At 44.6% G+C, this 26,846-nt stretch overlaps 1 protein-coding gene across 1 annotated transcript in view; it reads right to left on the bottom strand.

Moving 5' to 3' along the window:
* Positions 1-2,605: 2,605 nt before the first annotated feature.
* Positions 2,606-26,846, bottom strand: part of LOC139996857 (uncharacterized) — a 96,041-nt gene continuing 71,800 nt past the window's right edge. The window contains exons 6-9 of the mRNA XM_072021366.1: positions 18,642-18,734; positions 18,187-18,230; positions 11,038-12,008; positions 2,606-6,347 (exon numbers count right to left, since the gene is read on the bottom strand). Of these exons, the coding sequence (XP_071877467.1) occupies positions 5,860-6,347; positions 11,038-12,008; positions 18,187-18,230; positions 18,642-18,734 (1,596 nt within the window). The 3' untranslated portion in view covers positions 2,606-5,859. The remainder of the gene's footprint in view (positions 6,348-11,037; positions 12,009-18,186; positions 18,231-18,641; positions 18,735-26,846) is intronic.

The following is a 26,846-nucleotide window of genomic DNA, read 5'->3' as shown; positions in this document are numbered from 1 at the left end:
CGTTTAATATACGATGATTGCTAAATCGTCGCTTAAGATGGGAGCACGATTAAACTTCTGAAATTACGTACGTACGCCAGAGTGGCTGAAGTTTCATGGAAAACCGTTTATCTTTTCCCGTTACTTCCGCGATAAAGTGGCGTACTTTATAAAGGTACTTGTTCGCCGTTTCCTCGGCGGAAGCCACGAGATTCCGACCGCAGGAGGAGATCGTGTGTTATCTTCTTATCTCTGCAATTACTTTGGCACTAATTAAACATGTTTTTATTATTGCACTTCAATACAGGATAGATCTTGTGTTTTTATTTACAAGTAGCGTATAATATCTCACTTACGACCATAATTAATATCGTACAAATACAACTAAAACCAGACAGATTCGATCACGAGGGGCGAACATTTCTATCTTTTGTTTAATGAAACGCCTTCTTCCTAAAAGTATCGAAACAATTCCCCCGGAGAACTTTGTACGGCTCGACTATCATGGCTAAAATAATACCAACGGACGATTACATGGACTTCAACGCGAAATAAAGCGAAATGTATAATTATATGGAACGCGGTTCGTTCGTTTCGTTTTTCACCACAGAATATGTCGATCTTCGTCGAGAACGTATGCCTTTGTATCGATTAACGATCGGCACGTGTACGGGCATACTTATACAGAACACGTGTCAAATTGCAAGCATAAAAGGAAGAATAGAACACGCTTATCCCAACTTCAACTCGATTACTTACCTCACAGCGAACAGCTCGTTATCGTACTGGTCGATTACAGGTACAAACGACCGCAAACGTTACCAGTACGTCGCGAATCATGTACGTTCCAACATTATTTGAGCCATGAATTCTCGCGAGGTTTGCAAAGGAAACAAAGTTTCTGCAGCGTTGCTTGTTACTTTATACCAGGAAATCATGAGAATACGCCGTTAAGAAATATGCAACGGAGGATGAATCACTTAAAAATTAGGAGTTGGTGAGGGTTCGTGACAGATATACAGAGTAAACGCGGAATATGTAAATGAGCTTCGTAAAATTACAATGGATATACGTAGAAGTGGAAGGACGTTAATTTTTCGTGTTCAAGGTCCGGCATTCGTTGATCGAGTAAATGTAACAATATTCAGCATGAAACAATAATATAATTATAATTCTCTTCACATTTCCTTTCATCCAGGAGAAATTATAAACGTGACTTGATCACTTAGACGTCAATATAAAAAAAGAAACGTAATAACACAAGAACAATTTGTCGCTTCTTTTCGTTTTTTTCTTTTTTTCTTTTCATTTAGTAACTTGAATATAAAAAAAATAAATTCGCGTTCTCGCAATGTATAACATTTTCTTCCTCTTTTTTCCCTTCGAGCAAACGAGATTGCCTGGCGTTCCATTCTCACACATACACACACACACACTTTCTCATTCTCCCCTTTCTTTTCTCTCGCTCCATCTCTTCCTATCTCCTCGATTACTCGAGATCTTAACAAATTGTCTCCATCGAAACATCCTCGTCGATCGTTCTCGCAAAAATGCTTTCCCGGAGATATTCGGATCGAATTCGATGGAAAGCTCGTCGATTCTCGTTTAAACGCGTCTTAAAGCTTCTGAAACAAGTCAAATTTAATATAAACCATCCCGTAGCGGGTTTGAGCAAAAAGGAAAAATTTGAAAAAAAAGGTAACATAAAACATAACAGAGGGGAAAATAACTGACAAACGTAATTGAAAAATCGGAATATCGACTGTTTCATTAATCGAAGTAGCCTATTCGATGCAGATTCGAGGATTATCCTGCAAAAAAATGAAAATTAATCAGATTTAATATAACCGTGTTCCTCTGTATACTTGTCGAGCTGTGCGCTTCCGCGTACATGTATACCTGTAGGCCCATTCGTTTCGTTACCATTTCGTAATAATAATATCATGATCGTAATTGGCTGATAGGTACATACAAAACAACACACAATAAAAACAATAACATAATATTAACGTGACGCTCACAATAATAATAATTAATATAATAATATAATATAATAATAATGTTATAATAATGATAATAATAATAATAATCGTAATAATCGCGTTGAAGATCGTCAGCGGGAAAACAATTAGCAACTAATTACAATCGATAATTCACGTTGAAATCCGAATGGTGCGCCGACTGCAATATTGACCTTGACGTCGACACCTGCGAAATATTCCTGTTCGTCTTCTTCTTTTTCTTTTTTTTATACGATCTCTGATCGCCTCGTTTTCGCATCTCTATTAACATCTTATCTATACTCGTGTATTCAATACTTTATTCGTCGTTACATAATTAATGTATTAATAGTAGTCGCGGCGGAATCTATATATCATCTATCCAAGTCCAATCTCACGGTGTGTTTCGCGTGTATTTTCGTGCGCAGACGTATGTCTTTGTGTGTAAGTACATTCCGTTTCTCCATTTTTTTTTCTTTCGTTTAAAAGTTACTCTAATTATTACAATACATATTTTTCGCTGCTTCGTTGCTTCCTCCCTCCTCGCGACACGCTTCTATTTATCGTTATTTATAACGTTTTTTCTCGCTTTACCACTCTCCGCATCTTCTCTTCCTCTCAATCTCTCAATCGCTCTGCGTCCCGTCGTTCTCTTCTCTCGCACACATTCCACACACGCGCCGCGCTCACGCTCTCCCTCTCTACACGCTCGCAAGTACACAACGCGCGCGCGCGCGTCTACACTTTTAAAGAAATTCCGATCCTCGCCGGTCCTACTTTCTCTTTATCGATTTTTCTCTTCGATGTAACGCGCGCGCTTACATTTCGTCGGTTTCGTCATACGCTGCACATGCATACACATATACACGCATGCTCGCTTACTCATACGCGCACACGCACACGCACTCACACGTACACACGCACGCACGCACACAAGCGTACATAGGGACGTAGGCGCGTGAGCGCGCTCGCACACTCGCACAAAACATTCAGAAAATACGCGTGTATGTGTATGTAATATACCGTAGGCATGCACACTCATTCAGCGGCCCTTACAATTTAGATAATGTTGCACCTTAGAGAATAGAGATCCATTGGGATATTTATTTTCATTTAACATCCGATTAAATTACCTACTTACTCGCTGACGTACCAATTAAAAGGTAAACCCTTCGTCTTCTTCGCTCTTACAGTTAAAGACCGCGTTTAGGACTTCGTTGGTTGGTCCGTTCGGTTCGCTCGTCTCGCGAGTCGGTCGCTCCCTTTCCATTCGGCTGGCCGAGATAACATCCGTCCTCGAATCTGAAAAGAGGAATTCCGGCACCTGGCGCGCTAGCTTTTCCACTGAATTTTCTTCAGTGTCGTGAACTTTTCGAACGTTCAATAAATCCACGGTCTTGGAGAATCGAAGTTCGTTGCCGAGTTACGATAGCTATGTAGATACAAGGACGAATATTATTTCGGACGCTCGATGAGGAAAATGTTTAAATTTGGACTTTTGATTAATTGATTCTTTGATAAATGTATTATATATCTATATATTTATGAGAACTCTGAAATTTTTCCAAACAAAACAGTAATTTCGCATTCAACAAATAAATAATATCGAAATGAATAACAAACAAATTCCTTTTGTCTCGATGAAAACATTGTTCGATAGTACGATCCCCTTTTCCTTGGGAAAAATGGATATTTACCATCGATCGTACATCACGATTACTTCGCAATCGTGAGGACTCGTTAGCGTACCGCTAGTTCCACAACGGATATCCTAAACTCAGTCTCGGAATAGTACTCCCGATCACTCCACAGTCCACTAGGTATGCCTTTAAATCTAAGTCAATTTTTTACATATAATATAAGAATTATAGGTACTAGTTTGCAATCCTTGGTAGGCGAATACAACACTCTGGACATAATTAAACTAATCCTTCGAACGCATGGTTGCTTTGGACTAGGTCCGCCTCAGACGCATCCTCGATCTAATTGTTTGCGAGATGGCCGTGACTTCCGTCACACTTGTCCTCGCAAGTCGCTGCATCGAGAACTACGAACGGGCCCAGTCTTAATTTCTCACTTTGATCTTTCTGATTTCTATTAACGATTTCCTAGCTGATGGCCTCACGCAGGATGAAACGAACAGGAAGTACAGAAGTTATCTACAAAGATCTAAAGTTTAGATCTAAATCGTTTCACCCTGCTGCAAGTCGTCAGCGATCGAACGAACATGCGCAAATCGAATTCGCTAATCTTTATCGGGATAGTACAGAATCGGAAATCGGCCTACGTGTCCCACTGTTCGGCTGAAACGTCGAAAAAGAAAAGCGCATTGGATCCCATGAAACGACAAAATACACCGAGAAATTAAACTGATACGCGACAACGGTCGGGAGATACGATAACCGTATTTCGATCAAGGTCGTCTCTGCAAATATTAGTATTTTCCGCGAGATCACAGACAATAGCTGTCGAACAAACAAACGTAAAATTTAACAAAACGAAATATTCCAATTTCTTAACAAGACCGCGAGTTTCTTTATATCCGATAATTCGTTCGTTTAAACGTACCGCTATCGATCGATTTTTTGAAGATCGCGCTTCTTCTTTCGCTTCGATACATCTTTCGATAGACTTACCCTTAGGAAGAGATCTTGTGATCCTAGGCGAATCGCAGTGTCGTAACCATGGGATTCAATGTCGTCGTTTCTTGAACCGTCCTTGCGTAATTGTCACCGATCGATGTTTTCTTTAAATCGTTCCCGATGGATCGCGTGAGCTGAACAGCGCAAGACAAAGCAAACGTACGATCGAGAGTTTGGGGCAAGTGGTACAGACCGGTGTTGAAAGAGGAGGAGCTTGGGAGTAAGGAGGACAGAAGGTGTTCATCCAGTTAGAGATAAAGTTGATGAGATGGGGGAAGGACAGACACTAAGTGACACTAATTTGCTTTACTATATATATAATATAACTGGAGCAAATACTATCGAATTACGAATTGGACAGATTGCTTGGTGCCGCATATGGTAATGCGCACTATTCGAAAAAAACCAACACCTGATACCGACACGTGGGAAAAGAGTCTGATGGTTGACGTTTCAAGGACGCCGTAGATAGTCACGCTCTTCTATACAACAGTATCCCTCCGTTGGCTAATTAACATGGTTGACGATAAAGATGACGATGACCGACAATAATAATAATAATAATAATAATTATAATAATAATTATAATTATAATAAAATAATATTATAATAATATACTACTCGCGAAACATTATCTTTCCTTACAAGTGGTAGGCAGTCTTTAAATAGCTGCTGAACGAAGTTTGATAAGTGTGCGGGTACATATCTATCTATCCGGCGTTGTCGTGGATGCCGATTTCCAGCGATGACGACGACGACGACGACGACGACGACGGTGATGAGAAGTTGCGTTGCAAGGTCGAGCCGTGTACGATGGCACGACCGATCCACGATTTCTCTGGGGCGTCAAAACCTGAAGGATCTCGCGTTCAGGCAGCCAGGCCATGAGGCGTCTGATGAAGAAGCGCAGGATACTGCTGAGCCACGTGCGCCAACTGATGATGATGAGCATGTGCGTGAATGTGAGGATGAACGACAGCGGTGGGGGGCGTGACGGTGTTGGAGGCACCGGCGGCGTGGGTCGGCAGAGGTGTTTGAGGTTGGGGCGCGTGAAGCGTGTGGCTGTGACCTGTAACCAGACTCGCGTGGCCGCCGGAATGACCAGTGCCGTTTCCAGTCCCGGTTCCGGTCCCGGTCGTGGTCCCGGTCGCGGTTCCAGTCCCATTTCCGACACAACCGTTCGTTGAGCCATGGCTATGATGATGATGGCCGAAGACGACCCCAGAGAAGGCCACGGGTCACTGATGGTGCTTCGCGGAACCGTTCGCGTGGTGCGCCTGCGCGACCACGTGGTGACTCGAGGGTGGCGCGTGTGCGGCGCTCGGATGGTGGTGGCTACCGGTCGCCGCGTGATGATTCGCGTTGTTGGCGTTACTGTTGTTGTTGTTATTCTGCTGTTGCGACTGCCGTTGACTGTTCTTTTTATTCTTCATACGTCGGTTCTGGAACCAAATCTTCACCTGTCGCTCGGTAAGATTTAGGTTGCGCGCCAGTTCCCATCGTTTTTGCTTCGATACGTATGCGTTGAACAGAAACTCCTTTTCAAGCTCGAGCGTCTGGAACTTGGAGTACGGCTTGCGTTTCTTTCGCACCGTTACTTGGCCGGTCCATTCCAGAGGGTTCGAGCTTCCGCAACCAACGCCCATCCCGGGTACGCCGACACCGACGCCGACTCCCGCCAGGGAACCTGCGGGAAACAACGAAGATGGGGAGGAACCCCACATCACTTAACACAATTAGTTTGCCGGTAACAAATAACCTAGTTGCTAGCTAGGAATATAGCTGATGAATAAATTTGCTTCGATATTGAGATCGCGCTCATCGAAAGTAATCAAATTTTCAGAATAATATATTTATATTTTAAAATACGTTCCATTTGATCTGTTGCTACTCGATAGCGACTACCATATTCTCGATCTTGCGTCCCAATGTGCGAAACGACCATACCCGTTCCCTTTTTCTGCGGCTCGTGGAATTATTAGATCCGTACAAGCCGACAGAAACGAGAGCAAATACATCGGTTCGTTAGTCGACGTATCGGCGCGTAACTATACAATACCGTTAGTCTTTGTTCCCAATGAAATCCCTATTGACACTAGTTACGAGTTATAAACCGAATCAAACAGACCGATCGATACTGTAATACCGTCTCCCGATTTCTCGTCGGATAAACTGATCTGTTTACTCTTTGGAATTAGTACCCTGAATACGAGAACATATCCTGCTAACATTAACAAGAGGGGGAAAAAGTCTCGTTTAAATCGATAAGCGTAATACTCGAGTAATCGTATTAATTAACGTATGTATATTCCAATATCGTAAGTAATGCTTTATTGATATTTACGTAGACTTTTAGAATTAACCCTTTCGAAACGCACCTTTTTCCATCAATAACCAATAATAAACGCGATATAATAATATTCAATGTAGTATGTTGGGCGGTTAAAAAAGATAAGGCTAGGCATATTTTTGAAATTGCGATATATAATCCCGTGTGTCTTTTATAGTACACACTGTTTACACAATTTTTCACGTTACGTTATGAACCTGACGCTATTTACGCGGAATACGGTCCGAATATTGGTCGTAAACAACTTATTCGGAAAGAACCGAAGTTTGCGTCGGGATGTATTTTTCCAATAGTCTCGAAGGGGTTAATTAATTTAAAATTATCTCTTCACGATCGTGCTCCGGTCGAGAAGAGGGAAAACTGGTACAGTTATAGTCGATATTAAATTTTCCCTGAGAGGTTAATAATTGCATTTACTCGGTACGAGTTTCAAACTGGTTTCTGAATACAGCATCGTAAACGTGGAAGTGACGCTAATTCGATTTTTAAAATATCGGAAGAAATAAAATAAAACGGAAGAAGAAAGAAAATCGTGATTTCAAATTCATACGAATATTGACATAACAAATATAATAATTCCAAGAAATAAAAGGATCCCTGAAACAATAAAGTTTCTTTAATTAAAATTTCGCTGATTAGGAGGATGCGAGGTCAGGAGATCGTGAAATTCACACCCAAAGCGTTTCCTGGTGCTACAGCGTGCATTTGACGAGTGCGTGTATTGTGTAAATACGTGAGGCACATACACAAAGGGTTCGCCGCGACGCGACGCGACGCGACGGGCCGAGGAGCCGATATAATTGGACCGGGTATACTAACCGGGCGGAAAACATGAAATAGAAACGCGAAACATGGTACTGTTAGTACGTTTCTCGTTGTAGCCGGTGCAGCGGTGGTTCAAGACCGTGCGCGAATCGCACGGTATATTTCGTTTGCCTCGCGGATTTTTCTACTTGCTAATTAAAACGTTCGACGACGATAAATTTCAATTTTAAAAATAGAGTTTCGTTTCTCTCGTAAATAATTTTTTTTTTTAAACTTTACGATAATAAATTCGGATATATTGTGTTTTAATGAAAAGTAATAAGTCACGTAATCTAAAAATTTATTTACGATCGTGAGAGGTTAATCTCATTTGTATTATATGTTCCGTCTTTCTTGATTCACGATATGAAAGGTACTGTACGATCAAAACATTGCCTTATCATTCGTTCTTCGACATAGAACTATTATAAAAAAAGATTGCCGATGTTAAAAGTCCTTTCAAATTAGGTGCGTAGTAAAGGTGAGATATAAATAACGTCTTTTTGGAAGAGGTCGCCCAATACTCGAACGTAGCGCGCATGAAACGAAGGGATTACGAAAGCGGTCGGCCTGTTCGTCTATCTTTAACCCAAGTACGGACAACGATGGCGAGTAATCGTTGCAAAGCTACGAATGCAACAGCCTCGCGAGCCTGGCAACGTTATACGCTCGTCAGCGCAACTAAATTGCACTTTCCCACCTGCTATTCCCCTTGTTGAATCTCATCGACGTAATTCACAACCGTGTCTCGATTCTCAAAACGCTCCTATGTCCTCCTCGGGATTGTTATTTCCTAGCAAACACGTTCCAACGAGGAATTTTATTAAAGCAACCGAAAATAGGTGTGTTTATTTACAACTGAAATAGCGCGATCGTCGAGAGACGAATAAATTTTAACGTGCGGCGGTCGAACTTAAAGGCTTGCTCTTTGTTATTGTTTTTTTTTTTTTTTTTTGAGAAAATCTTCCATCCTTTTCGTCGGTCATAACTTTAGAAACGTCTTATCGTAAACGGTTGATTAAAACATAGCAAGATCAGGAAAAACGTACCAAACGTTCTCGACTCTCTTTTTTTATACAGGATTCGGCAGCTGATCCGAGTTACGTCTTTTCTTCCTATATTATTAGAGCACGTAATATCCTCCCTCTAGTCATCCGCCTATCCTCCACTATATACGTTTCTCCCGTCCTAATTCTTATTTTCCCACACCCCCTAGTTTCTATCGCTCCTCGATATTATTCGCCCCGTTCCCCTATATATTTCGTTTGACGTACTTTTGCTTTCTTTCGTTTTGTTTCGCGAACGTGATTGCACGAGAGAGAGAGAGAGAGAAAAAGATGTATCGCTCGATAAAATGTTGGAATACGACAATCCTTTTAACAAAGGTCGGAATTCTTACGAATGTCAATGCACAGTAGGGACGCGTAAAGGGGCACACGAAACAGCGGGATAAATGACGTATCGATTTGCGGCAGTCGCGCTGCCAGCAACGAGCGTGTTACGGTTATCGCGCCAACCCTCGAAACAACCACTGTCCACGATTTACTGATATCAACGCGACGAAAGCTTCCCTCTGCGATCATCTAGATACGACCGTCTATTGTAATCAATTTACGGGAACTGTTTAACGCGAAAGACGAAGCGTTAATTTCGAAGGAGGACGAATCGAGAAATACAAACTGGAAAGATAAAAGATCGAGGATGGTGTACGATTAACGATGGCTCGCGCGATCAGATCGTAAGTTGAAATATCCCTAATTAGACGCGACCAAGAGGATCGAAAAGCGCGCGATAAATTAAAAAGCGAAACATAGGACGTCGTTTAAAGTTGCAAAGTGGCTTTTAAAGGACGAGCGCGCGTCGTTCCGTTGCAACCGGTCTTCTTACGAAGATAACGTTACCCAACCAGGAAGATGTTATCTGATCGGTTGCAAACGGTGGATCGTGAACAACGGCAGCTGTCGTGGTCCGTGCAACTTGTCCAAAAACCGCGCTAGCGTGTTGGTCGGAAGCATTCCGGGAAAGCTACGTTGAAGACGATGCCGCGACGACGCGGTCTCGTATACCAGACAGACGAACAAAGATAATGGAGCTGCCATCTATTGGGGGACGGTTAAACTATACGCGGCGCTCGTATTCTCTTACTTTGTATGGATCGCACGCCTGCGCGTGCACCTCCCTACCACGCATACGATTAACTTCGGGGCCGAGAGTCGAGAGGATCACGCGAACGTTATCTCGTTTATCGGGCCGAGCTTGCCCGTATGAGCAACTACCGTGTCTCGTATTTTCCTATTCTTTACGATTTCGAAGAGCGACGCGCGTACATTCCACAGACCTCTATAATATCCTATTGCCGATCAAAATCTCCAGCTCGTAGCTTTAAACCGAGCCAATCTTTTCGTTCCGCTGCGACTCTTTGGCGACGTGGAAAATACGATTCGGTCGTGGCATTGAATATGTCAACAGCACGTTTGCATATGTTTTCAACGCCGACAGAGTTCCGACTGGTTATGCAAGTAGCCGAGTAAGGACCTACAGACATTCTGCAGATGTACAACGGGTAAAAAGTATCCGAACGGATTAAAAACCGAAACAGGGCGAACCGAAAGATGGATGGATACGCGAAAAGAAATTGGGGACAGCATTTGCAAGAAGGAAAGCGAGAATGGCCGTTAGTAGGAGAAGAACGAACGGCTGCACGGGTCATGGAACGGATCAGCTGATCGGAGGCGCACGCCAGAGTTTACGAGTTACGGCCGCCAATAAACCTGCCGTGGTTCGTTGTTGCTCGTGCGACGTTTCATGGGTTCCAGGATCCCGAGGAAAGGACGTCGAGTGGGGACAAAAGAGAATGACCAAATACGTGAATGAACGATGACTGAATCGCTAGTGTGTGACAGGTCAGGATCTTCGCGAATTTCGACCATTTAAATTTTCTGCACATCTCTCTCTCTCTCTCTATCTTTCTCTCCCGCTGACTCGTTTCAAGGCCGAGATAGAGGAGATTCGAAGCACGATCTCGTGACTTTTGGACGACGTTTCGTTTCCCTGCGGACTCGCCGGAGCACGTACAGTGGATGACCTTGCGTTTACGAGCAAACAAATTTTGCGCGGTTCACGAGTTACGTTAGAACCTATTCTATCGATTGGAAAGTAGAATCTTGCGCGTATGTAGAATATACGTGTATACGTTACCTTAGTGGCGGATCCTAGTTGGATGGAAACAAGGTGGATTAAAGATGACAGAGTCGATGCTTACCTGGAGGTGGGTACGGACTGGAGGTAACAGGTTCGGGCGCCCCGTAATTCCTAAGGCCACCGTATCCGTCATGCGGAAAAGCGCCTTCGGCGGCTACCATCGCGGCAGTGACCCTTCCTCGGTCGTCCGCCGCGGACGGCGCCAAATACGGGACCCCGGCTTGTGAGTGAGGATGATGATGGCCAGCCGTGTCTACCGGATGGTGATGCCTGGCCGTGGTGTACGGCGCGTAATTGCACCAGCTCTGAGAGAAGCTCTGATGACAGGAAGAAACGGCCGGATCTGTGGCACCCGTTGCCACGGAGGAAGAGCCAGCCCCGGTCGAGGAGCTGGTGGTCGCGACACCGGCCGAGTTATAAGACTTGTAATCGGAAGTGGAGCCGGCGGTGGCGGCGGAACCCGCTGTCGCCGCGGCTGGCGACCAAAAGCTTAGCGTGCTGGCTTTCCGGTTGTCCCTGGAGGATCCGGAAGTGGAGGTAGGGTCGGCCGCCAGATTGTAATAGGTCGGGGGATTGTTACCCCCGTAGGTTTGGTGATGATTGAGGGAATCAGCCGCGGCTGCGGCAGACGAGTAATGAGAGTCCTGGGGATGATGGGGACTGTAACTCCAACCTCCTTGGGAGCCAGCCGAGGACGAATGGGAATGACGAATGACACCCGCTGGTCCAGCGGCGGGCGCGGCGGTGGACTCGACGCAGCCGACTTCGCCGTAAGAGGAAGCGGCTGGTGTCGCCGTCAATCTCTTGGCGGGTATATGGAGCGGGCCTGGCGCGCTGTTGCTCGCCACCGAGGAGGCGCTCGGCGAGGTCGAGCTGGCGCTGGCTGTGGGCGCCGAAGGCGCGCTCGTAGCAGAGGAAGCCGGTGCAGCTGGTGAGGTCGGTGTAGTGGCTTGCTGATGGGAAGCTGGTGTCGATGTTGCTTGTTGTTGAATCGACACGAGGCTGGAGGCAGTTGGCGGGACCGGTGGCGGGCTGTCCTCGTAGAGGGAACCGTTCATCATGGCCCACCAGGTTACCCCGGTGGAATTCCCCGCTCCGGTGGCTGACCCCATCGGCGTGACGGAGCCAGGGTGGCCCACGCCGGAGCCGCACAGCGGCGCGGCGTGAACATTGTCGTACAACGTCGCCGTCGAGCAAGCCACGTGATCGGCGATGGTGCAGATGGTGACAGGTGATTGCCGGTGTTATAACGACGACGCCCGGGACGGTGGCGATGTCGACGCGGAACGAGGGTCGCGACGCGGCCGATTCCGTGGTCGATCCGGCCGCGATCGTCGGCGTTGTTCGAGAGACGGTGGCAGCGACAGACCAAGCGCGGGAATACCGGATCGATTTTTCACCAGTCGACCGGTAAACGCGATCGCATCGTCGTTTCACGCGGTTGCGTTTACGACGTGCATATGCGATCCAAGGACGGACACGAGCGAACCGATATGACGTTGCGAGTAACGTTAGTCCGACAAAACGAGACACCGTACGCGATGAAAGATCAGCAGGTAGAGGAGGCAGCGGGGAGAAGGGGGAGAAAGAGGAGTAGGAGGCGAACGAGGGGAGGAAAGAGAAGAAAACGGCGGAACGACGACGACGCGGGGAGGTGGGGAGCGAGAGAAGCGGCAGAGCGGTAGTTATTCGCGTCGATTTTACGAGACGGTCTCGTCGAGCGTGGCCGACGAAATCGGCAACAAATGTAACCAATGGTCAGGGAGCGAGACCAGTTGGAAATACCGCGGCGAGTGCCGTTCACGATTTGGCACGCGAGACGACGATTTCAAAAAGGCAAGGACGGAAGAGCCGCGCGTTTCATCGTGTGCGAAGCGTTGCGTTGCTCCGTGGAATCGCGGAATAAATAAAGAAAACGCGTGCGGAAGGTAGAGAAGGCGCGCGGTAGGTGGGGATAGGGAAAATTGTACGGGTGTACGTGCGAGTAGGGTTGGCGGAGGGAAGAGAGGGTGTGCAGCGGCGCGGCAGACAGGTGGAGGGGTAGGTAAGCGTGGGGTAGAGGGAGACGGCACACGGCAATCCAGAAAGAGAGAAACCGAGAGAAGGAGAGACGAGGAGAACGCGCGAGAACGAGCGAAACGAAGGAAGAGGACGGAGTGAGACGGGGATAGACAGAGAAGGAGGCGCCCAGGGGCGCGATAAAATGCGTAGCAAATCCGTCGAGAAAAGGTCCGTGCACCACCACCACCACCACCACCACCACCGCGACAACGCGTCCAAGACGACGACCGAGGTTGATCGAGGTTGACGGGCGGCAAGCAGGTCGAGCCACGTGCAGAAACGTCGTCGACGAGGATCGGTCAGCGGATCGAATTCCGATATCGATGTTCAAACGATCCAGTGATGAAACAGCGATGACGATGACGGTGACGATGATCAGGTCCAACGATGATGCGCCACGCGCGACGTTGGAACGAACGAAAACAAAAAAATGACACAGCACTCCTTTAGAAACGATCGTTCTGTAATATCTAGCCGATCAGTCGTTGCAGCTTATTATCTTATTAACGCGTAACAATATGCGTAAAATGGGCGTGAAACTGCAATTTCAATTCGGTCTCTTCTTTTGGCGATCAGTCGATCTCGTTTCGCGCGTTCCACGTACTTTCGCGATCGCCGGACGTCACCGGCGACGATGGATGCTGAAAACGATCAACGAGCGGTACGCGGCTGAAACATGTCGCGACCAGGACACTTGGCAATCGTCGTCTTCTCGGGACCGAGCACGTCACGTCGTCCGTACAGCACGAGCACGTTTCTTTCACTGCTCGACCGATCTTGCTATCGTCGTCGTCCCGGTCCGGACCATGCTCGAGCTGCATGTCGTCCCGTCTCCTCCTTCAAAGGAAACTGTCACGTTGCTCATTACTCTCTTCGAATACACACGCGACGTCCACTTCAGCGCGCACTTCGTCTCCACCAGTCACTTGTTCTCGCCTTTTCACCCTATCCTCCTTAATCCTCCTTAAGTATCCTTCGATTTCGATTCGACGTGTTTTCTCCTTCTATCCGCCAATTATCGAGGCGAAAGGCGCGCTATCCACGAATCGCAGAAATCCCAGTAGATGTACTCGCGTCAAGGATCACCACGGTCAGGAGAAACGGTACGTTCGTGTCGGACCGAGTATCTCTCTCAGCGCTCTTTCCTTTTTTTCCCTCTATACTGAAAAATCAAGTAACAGATCCCTGCAGAGGTATCGTGGGGTGCACACGGCCTTAGATATCTCAGGTAGGCTACGACGATGCACACACGCGCGGTGTTTACACACATGAAAAGACTCCCTTTCTTCTCTCTGCCCTCGCTGAGCCGAACTGAGCGTCAACTGAGAGCTCTGCCTGCGGCTCGAAGCGCAACGGGCTGAAAGCGACACGAGCGCGATCTCTCGGATCGTTTGGCAACCAAACCCTGGACGGACACGTCTCTCTTCCCCCTTCCACTTTGCGCTCTGCCAAGCCGTTAGCCCCGAACCCCTTTCCTACCCTCGTCCATCGCACTCTAATCTGCCTCTCTCCCTTCTTCTCTGCATCGCGCGAGAATCAGCCTGCATAAACGCAAGCGAAACACGTATACGCGCGGGCCTCTTCACGAAAATCTCGATATCGCGCGACCGACTTCTTTCGCACTTCCAAACGTTCTCTCCGCTGCGAACACGACGCTTGGCTAAACAAAGAAACGAAAATAAAACGAAAGAAACGATTTGAACCGGGTCGTAATCCAATTGTCGAACGGCAGGTGCTTCTTACACTATCCTGTTTACAATTTTCCCGTCCCTTGGGTTACCACGAATCAAAATTTTCGCGTCGATGGTCTACTGCGCGTTTCCACTTTTTTCGCGCCTCCAACGCGCGATGAATAAAACACCGGAGGTCGTAAAATTTCGTCCTTAACCAAAGAAGCAGGTTTCATCCTTTTCTTCCTCGATCGTTTACTTCTGTCCGATATTTTAAATCGAAATAATTCAATTTTCGAAGACTAACTTCGTTATTTCGATTGTTATATTTATATCGCGGTCGTTCGTGGTCGCAACTTTTGTCCTCGGCAAGTTCCGTCATCGAACACTGCGTCTTTTACGATACCCATTATCTCGCGGAATAACGACTAGCCATTATCGTTGTTAAATTATTTGTTTACAATCCTGTCGCTTCAACACCGAGTAATCGTTCGAATTGCCCGAGTTATCTATCGTCTTGATTTTTACTTCAACTAGCCACTGCACCTACTCAGTTTAGTTCAAACCTTATATTTCTCAATCCATCGAATCTAAACTCGCCAACAACAACAACGGAATTGCCGTGATAAGACGCGAAAAGTAGTAAAAGTATCATAATCGTAATATGTTACGATTCTATATCGGTAAATCGATGTCCACCAAATCCTGCAAGACGCGCGAACATAATTATCCTAATGGCCACGTTCTCCGACGCAACCAAACTGAGAATTGATTCAAGGAGTCGCGCGAACGAATGACCGAGTCCTCGACCGTTTTCCGCTCTTCTGCACGCGTGACGTCACGCGCGAAAGGAGGAATGGATGATGTCTCGCGACCGCCACGATCTCACTACGGTGCGTGAATCGACGCACACGTTGTAACGACGCGTGTACGTGCACACGCACACAACTGCCGACAATACGTCATGGCAGTATTGCAGTCTAAATCTCGGTACTTTTATGGGGCAGTAAAGTAAAACGGTCTGACAACAACTCCGGTGGCACATACGCCTTCCATCTGTCCATCAGGCTCGCGCGCCACTAGATCGCGTCTCGACGTGGCGTGCTTCTTAATCGACAAACAAATTATCAAATTATTCGAACGCCTCTTAGGTTTATCAGCAAATCTATACAACGCTGGTGTCTATCGTCGAGCCTTTCTAAAGCAACCGAGTCAATTTTAAGTTGCGATCAAGTAAAACTTTGGACTTTAGGACGTAGACGTCTATCTGAATCCATCGAGAAGTAAACAGTTCATGTAATTAGAATACATATGGTCCGTGTTTGGATAAGTAGAGTCAATGAGCAAGAGTTAATTCAACCTTACGGAAATGAAAGTTTCATTGCAATAAATGGAGATTTACTGTACATAGTCTATATTTGGATAGTTCCCACGGATTGACATTTTGTGTATACTAAACTGTACGATTTGCATCTTTAATGACGGAATGGGAAAGGTCTTAACATTACATAGAAACAAAGGTGTAGATAAAAAAATCCTGAATGAAGTTGTGCAACAGAAGGCATACGAGTATATTTGAATAAGATACTCGCGACGTGAGTAAACTCGACATTAGAAGTTTCTTCCGACTATTTATGAACAGATTGAACTTGAAACTAGTAATAAACGATGGCGTTAAAGGGTGATTGAACTTGACTCCGATATATATACCTACAAATGGATGATAGCCTTCGGTTACGTAATTGATCCATTAGCGAGAGTTTATTATTGGTGCAATAACTCTCGAGAAATCTATAAATTTCTCTTTTGAGTTCCAACGTCGACACGACTATGACGTTCACGCTGACTTCGTTTCTAAACGGTCACGATCGTCCCTCGTAACCACGAGCTTCTAACGATCAACGTCAAATATCGAAAAGGTGGCAACCCTGCACCACGGAAAACTTTACGACAACTGTACGGACTTTACGAGAAGATGATAGATCAGAGTTTTCCAAGTTTTCTACGTCATATAATTAAGATTCTATTCTCCTTTTCGCATAGTACGTAAAATCGAAACATCTGTTTCCCAAGCTGTTCAATTTCCAAACTTCACTAAAGTAAATTTATGACGAAAATCTCGTTTACAGTAAGCCGTGTCTAAAATGTAGTACCAGGGAAAATTTCCGGGCAAGAATAATTCCATACATTCCAGGAAAGAAGAACAATAGAAGGTCGATATAACGGATCCGTGGTCCTTTACAACATCTAGGTAATTAGGAAAGGTGTGTTTGACTATGAGTCATCTATACTATTTGTACACAAAAACATAGTCACAAAGAATAACTGTTCAAGAAATGCTAGAGAGTCGCAAGAAAATTGCAGCGGATGAGAGTAGCTTAAGCGGTGTAAGTTGTATATCACTGCCCTAATTTCGTGTTACTTAATGATAGTGTTGAAAATTGTACCGAGGGTGATAATAAGGATCGAAAAAAATATCTTAAGCCGCGTAAGTTGTATATCACTGTCCTAAATTTGTGTTACTTTAACTATCGTTTCCTGTTTCATAAAAGGTTAACAGGTAGAGACACAAACTCCAGAAAGAAGATGTAAAATATTTTTCTACCCTCTGTAATAATATCGTCCGTACTGTTCCTAAATAGAAAATTAAAGAAAATTAGAACTTTCGCTATCTAAACTAGCCAGTTAGCTCTCGTTTTATAAGATTACCAACAAAATCAATTCCCTTCGTATAATAGTCAATAATATTCGCTTGTTCTTAAATAATGTACTACTTGAAGCAGAATATATCGAATCACTGTCTGCGTCGATATCGGGGTCGTGTGTTATTGTGCTTGCGTAGGAAGTACATAGGAAGCACGAGACTCTCGTTCGAATAGAAGTGCGATAAATCGCGGGGGAGGCGCGAGCCACCTGACGTTTGTTGTACAGACGACGCGATCATGAATGGGCTTTATAGCAACCCGCCCATTTATAGGTAGTATGCGCGGTTTAGTAGCTTTTAGTGCGACGCAGTTGTATACAATCCTCTGTTTACGGCAAGTACGTACCTAGGAAACAGTACGTTATCGTCGACTTTTTAGTTCGAGGTTTCGAGGTCGGCTGCAAGCAACGAATCAACTCGTCTAGTCCGAACGAGACGTCGGAGGTGATCGTATCGCTTTAAAAATTCACGATATGACCGTTTTCTTCGTGTTCCTCGCTTCCTTTCATCGTTTCGCACGTCGATTCTCTTTCATTTTAATATCCAAGTGTATTTGTCTCTTCGTTTAGAAATCGTTTTATAGTCGATTGCCAAGTGTCACTGTGATCGCACATTTTCCAGGTGCAACGAGTTCGTAAATTCGATAAAATGAATTTTAGAGATCGGTGTTAAGAGGATCGAAACGTTTATCGAACGTACCGTGGGCGAGTAATGGTTTCATTTGAACAAGAAGAAAAGAAAGAAATATAACGAAATAGACGCGTGCGCAACTCACCTTGTATACCGGCCAGTGTTCCCGGCTGGAACACGCGGGAAAGCCTGAAACATTAGCAAACACCATGAAATGGTGACACATCCAATCGAAAGTGTTTTATAGATATCGCGTCTCTCGGATCGATCGCCACGTTACCTTACTCCCACGTGTCTTTCTTTCATCCTGGACGCGTTAACCGTGCCACTTTCTTCTTGCAAATTTCAATAATAATATTTCGCGACAATCTTATAATTTTATGGCTAGTATCTTAGACTCGAATTAAATCAAACACGAGCTTCTAAATTTTACAACTGCGATCGAACGAGAAATTCGATCAACTTTATCGAAGTATTATACGTAACTACGCGTGATATACATGTTTTAAATCTAGTGAACATTCTTCAATAAGTCATCCATTTTCTGTTAGGATCGAAGTCATACGAAACAATTGACGCTTGCAAAAAGATTTGACTGACCTGCTGCACAGCTCGAACGGGTGGAACGTCTTCTCCACGGCGCCGTACACTTTGAGGCCTTTTGTTTACAGGTTTACAAAGAAAAACATCAGCCTGAAAAAGAAAGAGAGGGAACGCTGTAAAGACATTATCATACCTATATCCCGTTAAGGTTTATGTAAATATTTTTAAAATACATCGCTCCAGGTATAAAGTTATATACCGTGTACCTAGTTATTAACCTGAGAATAATAGAGTCTCTAGCCTGCTACTTTCGAAAATACGTTTGCGTTCCTATATCGATAGCGTTTCTTGTCACTTTAGTCAAAGTAACTGGGACCATGTTTACGTTTTTATTATTAAAATCATTTTTTACGAATTTTTCCTGTTGGAACGATACAGAAAAAGTTGAATGCACAGAAACATTTTGAAGAGATCCAGTCCATCACGGTTCTTTTCTCAGGTCGGCAAATTGAATCATGGGCGTGCCTATGAATTTCGATTCGCCGCGCTGAACGTAAATATCGAAATCGAGACTGCAGGTGGAAAACGTGGAAATGCTCTCTGGAGGTGTCTGCGGAGCTAAATCTCTGGGGGTGAGTTTACGGCGGACCGTTGAACGACGCTTGCTGGGAGAAGGGAAACATGTCGATTCAGCGCGTAAGAGAGAGACCATGAGACGTAAAGGAAAATATTTTCGCAACGAAGTACTTTAAAAATTTTCATATCGATTCAATCTTTATCGTTTGAAATCAAAACAAGTCCGTACGTTTTGAATCTTCACCGTTCAATAAATTAATAGATATCTAAATTTTCGTATAAACATTGGAACCAGATGGTGTCTGGTCAAACTGGAATTAAATCTAGTCACATAGATAGTAGGAGAGTACATAACAGGGGCAATCATTGAATTCTTATTGTTTATCTCCCGATAAATTCAAATAGAAGAAATATAAATTGTAAGAAAGCAGCAGAAAAGATTCCGAAAACAACGCATTCGACACGTATTTACACAACGATTCCCAACAAATTACCGTGTCACGATTTTCCTTCTCTATCCCTATGGTGGATACCCAAATCCTTACCATTTATACGACACAAAAGGTCGGTCAGTTTCTTCGGACTATAGGTAGAACGGCACGGAGCTACGGAGAAAGGGAGAGAGGTGGTAATGGTAAAGCTTGGCGAAATGTGGGCAGGACGTGCCACGAGGAATATTATCGTCGTGGAGCGAAGTAAAGGCGAAGAGGAGGGGTGGTCGCGTGAAAAACACGCTAGCCAACATCGGTGTGTACAGAAGAGATTGGTCGAGGGTGCGCAACAGCCGGACACGAGAAAGCTCTTGCTTCCCTGCCGTATCTAACCCCAGCGAGGGGTAGCTGTGTTATGCCATTTCTATGAAACGCTTCGCAGAAGCCGTCCATTTACCATTTACGTCGTCCAGTTCAGCCCTGAGCACGCATTTCGCTGTGTAATCGAATTAAAAATCCCATGATTCTCGACGATTACGCGCCATCGCTGTCACAACGATCGCAAGTCGAACGAAATGTTGCTAGCTTTATGCAAATTTTAGAATAGTCCATGCGAGAAGCTTAAACGAAATCGAGAAAGCCAGAGGACAGAGGTTTTAGACAGCATATTTTAATTATGAACGAGGGTAAGATAAATTTATTAGATTCATGCTTCAAAATTCGTGAGAAGGTTTAAGATAATTACTTTTGAGAGTGACGGACAGAGAGCTAAACAAATTATCACAAGATTTACGTTCTTTGGTGCGATGATAGTTAAGAAATATCGAGTGGCTGTTAAAAATATAGGACTCTTGACCTTGACCTGTGGATTACAATGAAATTTATTACCCTCAAAGTTTATTGCTCTCAAACGCACGTTTTCGATAACACCCTCTGTCGCTGTAATGGGTCGATATTTATCGCCTCGTTATCCTATAGGGGTGTTTTATATCGAGCAGATAGATTTTCCAATAAATACAGACTTGTGCAGATACAACGCTTTCATGCCGATTCGAAACATATACAAAGATTTCTTTTTATCAAATCTTAAATATTCCAGAAAAAAGATTATTCGAACGACGAGTACCAGCTGCGTGTCATTTATCGTTCTAAGACGGTGGGGGCCGAGGTTCCACTCAAAAAAAAAAAAAGAGGCATAACGCAGCTAAGATAATTAAAAAAAATCCGATCCCAAAGGAGCCAATGGCAGTCTTAATTCACGCCAGGCAACGGTACTAAAAGTTCAGCAGAAAGGGTTGCACTCATTACGCGGAAACCCCTTACGAGAGATTACGAAACTCGAATCATGAAAAAAGTTTCTCGCAAAATTACACTCGACGGGGAAACTCTGGCTTTTAGAAGGGCATCTTGAAAATGACGGAGATTACGCTTCAACTTTTATTTACTTAATCTAATTCCATTGGATTATATGACTGAAAACTCCAATGGACTTCGACATGTTCTTAATATGTATCATATATTAAATCGTTCGAGCGGCAATCCCTCGGTCGAATACATTTTAATAATAATTCATCCGCACAATATATTCTCTTCTTTCTGCTCGAACGTTTTTCGACCTCGTTTCGCATTAAACTTCAACGACCTCGACGTATCTTACGAGGGCTATAGAGGAAGAAGTCATATTTCCTATATCTTTTTCTCTCGCAAGAAAGCAATTTTTAGATTCAATTGTATCTCGCGTTAAACATGTGCTTTTTCATCGCCTTTACAACTTCCAAAATATCGCGCTTCATCGTATCAAAATCAACGCAAGAATATTACTTATCATGGTATTCGTACGTGATATTTTGTGATTTTCAATACAATAACCCACCCGTCCACCCCTTTACGCTAACATCTTCGATTTCCTTCAAAAATTCAAGGCTAGGATTATCTATAGAAATCAACCCTTCCACGGATCCTAACGAACGTGCAAATGTTCATCGATCGTACGTAGTTACTCACCCTTCTATTGCCCCTAAAATCGCCTCTTTCCCTCTTGAAAAATTGCAACCTGAAACTCGACATAGATCGTTTATGGAAGTCAACTCCTCCATAAGATGCAGCGTGCAAAATGCTCGTTAATCGCTGTCGAGAGAATTGGAATATATCGCGTTGGCCGCGAGGGGTCGAAATCCGTCGTCTCCGCGACTCGGTGAACTGGTTCTGGCGGTCGTCTGGCATGAGGGGCGGAAAAGGGGTTGAGTCCCATAACCATGTGACGTGACGCGTGCCGTTTTTAGCAGGGCGTCGGGACGCCTTCCGCGTGGAACGCCGCCAGCACCGGGACGCCCTCTCGTTTCCACAGGCAGACGGTATGGCCGCGCGACCAATCCCGAACGCCGCTTCCGACATTCGCCTCCAACATGGCAGTGGCGTGCGCTCTACGAGACCGGCCAGACCTCCAATTCCCAGTCTGGGTTTCTCCCTGCGATTCACTAGCCGAGCCACGCTGACCCGAGTTACCGTCGACTGACCTTCTTGTGCTCAATTATCTCCAGGACCCGTCATATACTCGCGAATTGATGTCCTCGAAGATGGAATCTAGATTTTCGAGTTTGAAGAGAAAAATATTCGATGCGAGTCAAGAATAGTCTCCAGCTCTTTTTTAAATCCTTTGAGAGATCGATACTATTGGTGATTTTGTTTAAGAATTTCTCTATGCTTGAACGGTCTCTGGGTTTAAGATAGATTAGAGGGTGGAGCATTCGTAGATTAGTATTTCGAAACGGCATGTTTCTTTAATATCGATCGAAATATCTACCCTCGTCATAGAACTTTTTCTCGAATACCTTTGAAAGGAACCGCCCTCTCGAGATAAGAAACTTTTTTACGCCGTTGTGTGATATTTTCGACGATGAAAAGTCACACGATATTTCAAACAAAGTGATAAAACGATGGATTACTCGATACGATTCTCAGTGAAAAGTCAACCAAGTTTATCGAGATAAGACGAAGCAAAGAAAAATAGAGCCGTGAAGCATGCGATCTAAGGACGACGATGTTGGAGAAACGGCTTATGTATTTCTCCTAAATCGAACCTTTCGAACGGATGCAATCGCTACTCGCAAATTCCGAAAGGAATAACAAAGAACCAGAAGCTAATTATCCCAGTGATGGCCGATTTATCTCGCTCACGTTCACTCTTTTCCCAGGAACCGTGTTCGAATCGGCAAAAGGCGAACACGTCCAAGTTCGGCGACTCCCTTAATGCCGCAATTCCGAGTCTGCTCGCGCTTTTCCTTTTCTTTTTTCTTTTTCCGTTAGCACGCTCGATCGTTTGTATTCCGCGCTCGGCCCGTCGCTCACACGAATAACCACGTACACACGTGTACACTGTACACGCGAACGGACGATATGGACCCGCAGATGGAACAAAGTATAAGCGTGGGATATTCCATTTGGCCAGGGACGTGGCGGTGAAAGTGGGTGGAGGGGGGCAGGGGGAGAGGGACGCGGCAGGGGACCAGCCAAAGCTTAAGAGGGTTTGAAGACCGAAGAAGTGGTGGTGAGGTTCGATGCGAGCTACGTGAGTATATGGCGAGCCGGTATTGAGTCAAGGATGGCTAGACCGTTTCGTGTTCCTGGGGTTGCGTCGTCATGGGAACCGTCCTCATCAGGCAAAGTCTCCCAAGATCTTTCTTCCCTCTTCTGTCCGCCAACTTGCCTTTACCTTACTCTATCTCCTCCTTCTCCACCTTTAACTCCTCCTCAGGCTACTCGTCGATTTCCCCTGCAGCTTGTTTTTGCGACACTGTTTTGCATTCTATCGCCGGCTGGCCCGAGATAAAGTCCTCCGTGATGGAGAAACCGCCTCGATGTTTCCAGACTCAGACGAAGACCCAATGATAACGCTGATGGAAACAAGGGTTGCTCCGACCGTCAACTTTACAATGTATCGCGTTCTTGCAACCTAATCGTCCGAGTTTTAAACTCTCGGCGTCTTGGTTTTTATCTTTATTCGGGCACGCTATATTTAGACTTTGTTCGGTTACGACAACCTTTCCCAAGATCGTAGGATTTGCATTCCAGGATTCTGATATTCTTCTACCGTCAGATTTTTCTCAGGTAAATCGGATCTTCTTCTTCTTCTTACTTTCGTTATACAAAAATAAAGGAAGCTTGTCTTACGGGTAGTCGAAACAGCGTTAAATAAGATTAAGTCGTATATCGAGCGGAAAAGATTTCGAGACACTTTCAGACTGATATCGCTATCGTAGGATCAGGCACGGAAGTGATGCCATAGATGGAGAAGGTTATATCACAACCACGCCTCGAAAGATAGCCAGATGCCAAGCCTTCGATCTCACCTGCAGCCCCGACCGGTTTTCTCCACCCTTTCGCTCGAATTTATCGGCGAATTCCTTCGTGTCTCAGCCAGCTTTTCAAGCGATACGCGAAGATACCGCAACACTGGGAAACTCGGCCACCGATCGAACGAACGTTTATCCTACGGGGAACGAAGAACCCTCGAGATTTCGTAACGGCCCTCGTATCTCTCCGAGAGTATCTCTGAATCTGAAGGTTGGATCAGTCACAATTTTGTCTGAAATTCTATTCTCGTTTCGCGAGGAAACATCGATTTCCGCTTTCTTCCTCTCTTTCTATTTTGCCCCTTGGCGCGAGTATATTTTTCTTCAGGTGAAATCTTCCCGGCCAACGAAGCGCGTGCCTTTTTCCTGCAACGTTCTATAAATAATTCAACTAAAATAATATGATCCCCTCGCCTGGTCCTAGCCTTTCTTTAGCATTCAATCCTGGCTTTCACCGCCGTGCGTAAACACCATAACCGCCGTGGAATTACTCGAAAGCTGCACGCGGGGAAACGTGGCTGCTTTATCCTTCCAAGTTTAGTCATTCTTATTCCGTTTATTTTCTCTTCCGATGCGAAGAACATCTATTTATTCAAATTTTGAAAAATAATTCTTTCTGCCACGATAAAAAGGACATTATAAACCGTGAAATTTTTATTATCTTCGTATTCCAGTGTCGTTCATCTTTGTCAAAAGTTCAGTTGACATTTCGTTGACATAACTGCCTTCTTAACACCCTGACGACCGGCTGCTCTGACAAGCACGTAGCTCGATTTCCCGCGTGTTTTCCGAGCGATTGAAAACATTCGAAGCGATCAATATTACATCCAATATATTCATAACGATTTCATATTATTCGTGTTATTATTTTAAAAACACATTCATAACATTTTGTTTTGTGCATTGCTCTTTTTACTGTTTTATTTAACGCTAGTTAACATTTTTATAGGATACCGCATGAAATATGTAAGACGCGAATTCGCGTCTCCGGTCTTCAAAGTGTTAATATCGGATAACAACTGTCAGTCCGTTCCAAGAAAAACAAAAGACACAGGAAACTACGTTGCCCGAGGAAATTAGAGAATTTTGTTATATAAATTAAAGGAATAACAGCAACGAAATAATCCTAAAATTATTATTTGTACGACTTTAAGATAATAATTGGAAGAGGATATACAGATCGCCTAATTGTTTCGAGCAGTACATACGTAATATTTTACGATAGCACTTATCGTTGTTATTACTTCATAAATCAATTTTGTTAGAATCCAAAATTATTTCGTATTATCGTTACATTGTTTAACATTCGTGTGAAAGCGTTGCATAACTTCAACCAAGAGTTCCGGAGCTCGGCTCTTAGAATGGACAAACTAACTATAAGTAAGTTCCTCCCTTTGCTTCTCCGTCGTTCGGCAGTCGTTCGAAACTTTCACAAACGAGGAATTTCCATTGATCCAAGACTTGGACGTACCGCTGGTGACCCGAATTTTCAGAGAAATTCTGTCCGATCGGGACCCAAGAGTTTTTTCATACGAAGAGAAAGCTGCAACCCCAAAACCTCAAGAGAGAGAGGCGCCCGACGCGTTCCACCGGCTTCATTTGACCCTTGTCGCTCGGACCGTTTGCCCGATCAAACAGTTTACCGTGTTCGACGACACGTTCGTTCGTTAAACGGTAGCTCGCATCTTTCAACGTTCGACGTGTCTACGACGATAAAAGCTAGACTGGAAGATTGCTACGGGGTAAAAGTGGCTTGTGTATTCTCAATTTTATTAGAAGAACTCGTTGAAAAGCCTTGGTATTGGCTCGAATAGTGCAGTGGATAGTATTCTTTCTTGAAAATTGTCTTATCTCGCAATGTAAGTATGGAATATTTTAACGTAAAAACTTCCGGCGTTACGTAATTTTAGAATACAGCGCTTTTATCAACGCTATGACGACCGTAGAAGCCTATATCTGCTCGTTTCTTTAGATATTTCTTTAAACGTTCGTTTTTCTACCTTTTTATTTTCTAAATATTCAGAGATATCGAATTCTTAGAAATCGAATTTTTCCAAGAATGTAACAGAAATCGTATCTTTTTAATTCTTGGTGGGAAACTAGCCGTCATGGTGTTAGGCTTGCTTGGTCTAATTCTGCGTGGAGTTCGTGCCCAGATAAACAATCACGATCTAGCTGACTATGAGAGTGGTATTTTCGGCATCGAATAAACCAAGGATTTCACGGGACAAGGCAACCGAGTTTCCGAAAACGATTACAATGTTTCGGTGACGCGTATGATGAAAGAGGTCTGTGACGAGTCGACACGAGCCGAGTCGCGCAAAGCACAGCTGCGAGAAATGCACACCTATAGGTACTAAGCATCGACGGACCGCGCGCGACCATAAAATGATCGTAAAAACTTAATTTTACGAGAGGCATAATATATTTGCCACCACCAGCGCCGTCGCCGCCACCACCGGCAGCACCATAGCCGCCCAACAACAAACGGTTAACCAGCGCCGGGGTAGAATTTCGTAGACGAACTCGCGGCACGCGCGAATTCGATGGAATTCTTCGGAGCAAGTGATCTTCTCTGTAAGACAACAGACCTCTTTCTATAACTCACAGCGAAGAGTTTGAAGATCCTATTGAGATCAGACAGTTTCTTTGAGCTTGCTTGGAAGGGAGAAGCTCAGCTTGGAAGAAATTTTATCTCGTATTCTGTTTTCTTCGAGTTTATTTCATCACCGGACTTCAAGATCTAAAAACTTCGATTTGTAGTCTCGTGTCTTTTGCCTAAATTCAATTCACGGCAAGAAAGGTCTTGGCATTAATTCATTATCTTGGCAGCGATCTTAATTGGTCGACCGATTCTATAAGATGAAATAGCCAGATTTTAAAGTATTGGTCGAAATCTCGTT

The sequence above is a fragment of the Bombus fervidus genome, chromosome 19 (assembly GCF_041682495.2).
Source record: "Bombus fervidus isolate BK054 chromosome 19, iyBomFerv1, whole genome shotgun sequence".
Classification (NCBI taxonomy): Eukaryota; Metazoa; Arthropoda; class Insecta; order Hymenoptera; family Apidae; genus Bombus; species Bombus fervidus.
This window is presented reverse-complemented; position numbering and strand designations above follow the sequence as displayed.